Source organism: Nicotiana attenuata, unplaced genomic scaffold (assembly GCF_001879085.1).
Source record: "Nicotiana attenuata strain UT unplaced genomic scaffold, NIATTr2, whole genome shotgun sequence".
Lineage (NCBI taxonomy): Eukaryota > Viridiplantae > Streptophyta > Magnoliopsida > Solanales > Solanaceae > Nicotiana > Nicotiana attenuata.
In genome coordinates this window covers 1-2780 of record NW_017694155.1, presented here as the reverse complement: position 1 = coordinate 2780, position 2780 = coordinate 1, and the positions used below count along the sequence as shown (strand labels likewise).

Below are 2780 nucleotides of genomic sequence, written 5' to 3'. Positions count from 1 at the left end.
ACCGTAACCGCTGCAGGCAGCGTATTCTTCTGAAAAGGCACCTTTTCCAGACACCTCTTCTGATAATTGCCTATAAATTCTGAGGCAAGGCTCCATTTTCTACACACGAAAAACACTCCAGAACTTCTTTCTTTTTGAATATACTACATCCTAATTCGCAGTCTCTCTCTCTCCAATTCGTAAGTGTGATTTTGCTCCATTCTTTGAGTTCGTTGGGATCCTGCAGTTTGTATTGCCACTGTTGCAGGAAGGTTTATTCCGTTTTATCCTGGGAGGATTTAATCCATTACCTTGGCAACTTGTGAGGGGGTTAAAATTCCTTAAGGATAGACAAGAAACTTGTGGACTCGGAATATTTCTGATTCTCTACTATTTTCCAGATTTCTTTAATTCTTCTAACAGTTTTTTTTTCCTGATTTTGTGTTTTAACACAGTAACGCTAACAAAACTTAATCCTAAGAAATATATTGCAAAAAAGTCAACGACTAAATGTCAGAATTTTATCTAGAAGGTCGAGCTAATATTTTTATTTTCATTTTTTGTCGAGTTTTGTTTACTACTATATAATTTTAACAGCTCCTAGGCAGGGAAATATGATTGTCAAAGTTAAATTAGAAAGGGTTTAAGTTTGGTGGTTATCAAACATTCATCTCACCTAATGAAGAATAAACTACTAAAATCATAAAGTAAAATAGTTTTAAGTCAAGTTTTAAATTATTTTCCTCTTTGTTTTCTAGGTGAAATTAGAGATTATGAATATAATAGGTAGAGAAATAGAAGATTATACTGATGCGTCTTAAAGTGGTATCTCGATTTTAAAGTAAGTATATACACATGCTAAATTTGAATTTACAGTAAGTATATACACATACTAAATTTGGAGTGCAAATTCAATGACGTAAACTTTTATTCGCCATAAGTTTTCATTTTATACACAATATAGTTGAGTTTGATTCTAACAGCACGTCCTTTTTTTCTCCCTATAAATCGAAAAATAAAATTATACACATTAGATTTAATTTGGATTTAATGCACTTTGCATAAACTAATTATTCAGCTTCTACATAGTCAAAATTCCCTCAACTACCACCTTTTTCACTGATTAAATTCAAACAATAATTGTTCAAAAGTCAGAAAACAATTCCCAACACGTGAAGAATTGTTGAATTTCTAATTTATTGCAGAGATTACATGCATGTATTACTAAGAAACAAATTACAATAGAGTGCTGCTATTCTGCCAAACTCAGCGTGGCCCAAAAATGACCACACCCGTAAAATGCCAGTAATGCCCTTGTTTTTCCGTTTGGCTTAATGGCCCTTTTTTCCCTCCAAAATTAGTTAATAACTTTTGATTATTCCAAAAATATTGATCCCATAAATCATCATTCTCTCAGCATGGGAAGATAAAAAGCCTTCGTATATACGGATGGCAGCCTTCGTATGTACGCTCAATTACGTTTTTTTTTTAAAATATAATTATGTATTTTTGTTAAATACAATTACGTATTTTTTTTTAATTAAATGCAATTTATACGGATGGGAAGATCAAAGGTCTATTATGTATATATCATACCATATACTTATGTTAAGATAGCTTTCATTAAACACATAATTCACCACACTTCCTTTAACCTAAACATAAATACTAACCGAGAAACTAGTTTGGACTCATTAAACCCGAATAACAGTCTAGAAACTAGGTCGGATCAACTAAGGAATGCATTACACATATCATTAGGGTTGAATTCGGACGACAGTTTGATGAATGAAGATGAATCGATCGACATTGATTCAGACGGCAACTTCAATGATAGAGAAAATCCTGTTGACGATGCTGCTGCTCCTGCTGCTGCTGCTGATGATGATGATGATGATTACGACGGCCATTATTTAGAGGAAGAGGGAGAAGTTGGAGAGGACAGGGAAATGCCTAATGAGTTCAATGAAGAAGATCTTATAATTGGTCCAATTACTGGGATGCGGTTCAGTAGTAAGGATGTTCTGTTTGATTTTTACAAAGAACATGCAAGATTATCGGGTTTTTGCATTGTCAAAAGAACGTCCAACAAAAAAGGTGGTGATATTGTTAGGTATGTGCAATATGGTTGTGATAGGTCTAGGAAACCAAGGAATAAGCATGTTACCAAGAGGAAGAACTGCCGTGCTAGAATAAATGGAATTTTGGAGGAGAATGGTTCATGGCGTGTTTCAAAGGTGGTAAAAAAACATAATCATCAATTGGAACCAGCACTATCGCGATTGATGGCTGGACACAGATCGCTTAGCAAGTCTCTTAAGAGAACTCTTGCAGCCAAAGATATTGCTGGCTTAAGACCCTCAAAAAATATAAGAGTCGCTGAAGTACTTGCTGGTGGCCCCGAAAATCTGGTTTGTACACCAAAGGACTGTAGAAATTATATCTTGAAGAGTAGAAAGCTTCAGTTGCAAGAAGGGGATGCACAATCATTACTCAAGTTCTTCAGTGACATGCAGCAAAAAGATAGGGAATTTTACTACTCCGTAGATGTGGATAGTTTTGGTCGACTTCGTAATGTCGTATGGGTTCATTCACACTCTAAGGTTGCATATGAGGAGTTCCATGATGTAATATGCCTTGATACCACATACCTTGTGAATCGATACAATATGCCATTTGCTTCATTTGTTGGTGTCAATCAGCATAGGCAGTCCATACTTTTGGGATGTGCTCTTATGTCTAGTGAGGATATAACAAGTTACAAAATGGTGCTATCTACATGGCTTGGGGCTCTAAACATG

General features: G+C 35.1%; 1 protein-coding gene across 1 annotated transcript; it reads left to right on the top strand.

Annotated features, from left to right (window-relative positions):
* Positions 1-1763: 1763 nt before the first annotated feature.
* Positions 1764-2747, top strand: LOC109222610 (protein FAR1-RELATED SEQUENCE 5-like; the record flags this gene model as incomplete). Its single annotated transcript, XM_019386945.1, has 1 exon — positions 1764-2747. A coding segment is annotated over exon 1 (984 nt), but the record flags the coding sequence as incomplete, so codon positions are not given.
* Positions 2748-2780: the final 33 nt, after the last annotated feature.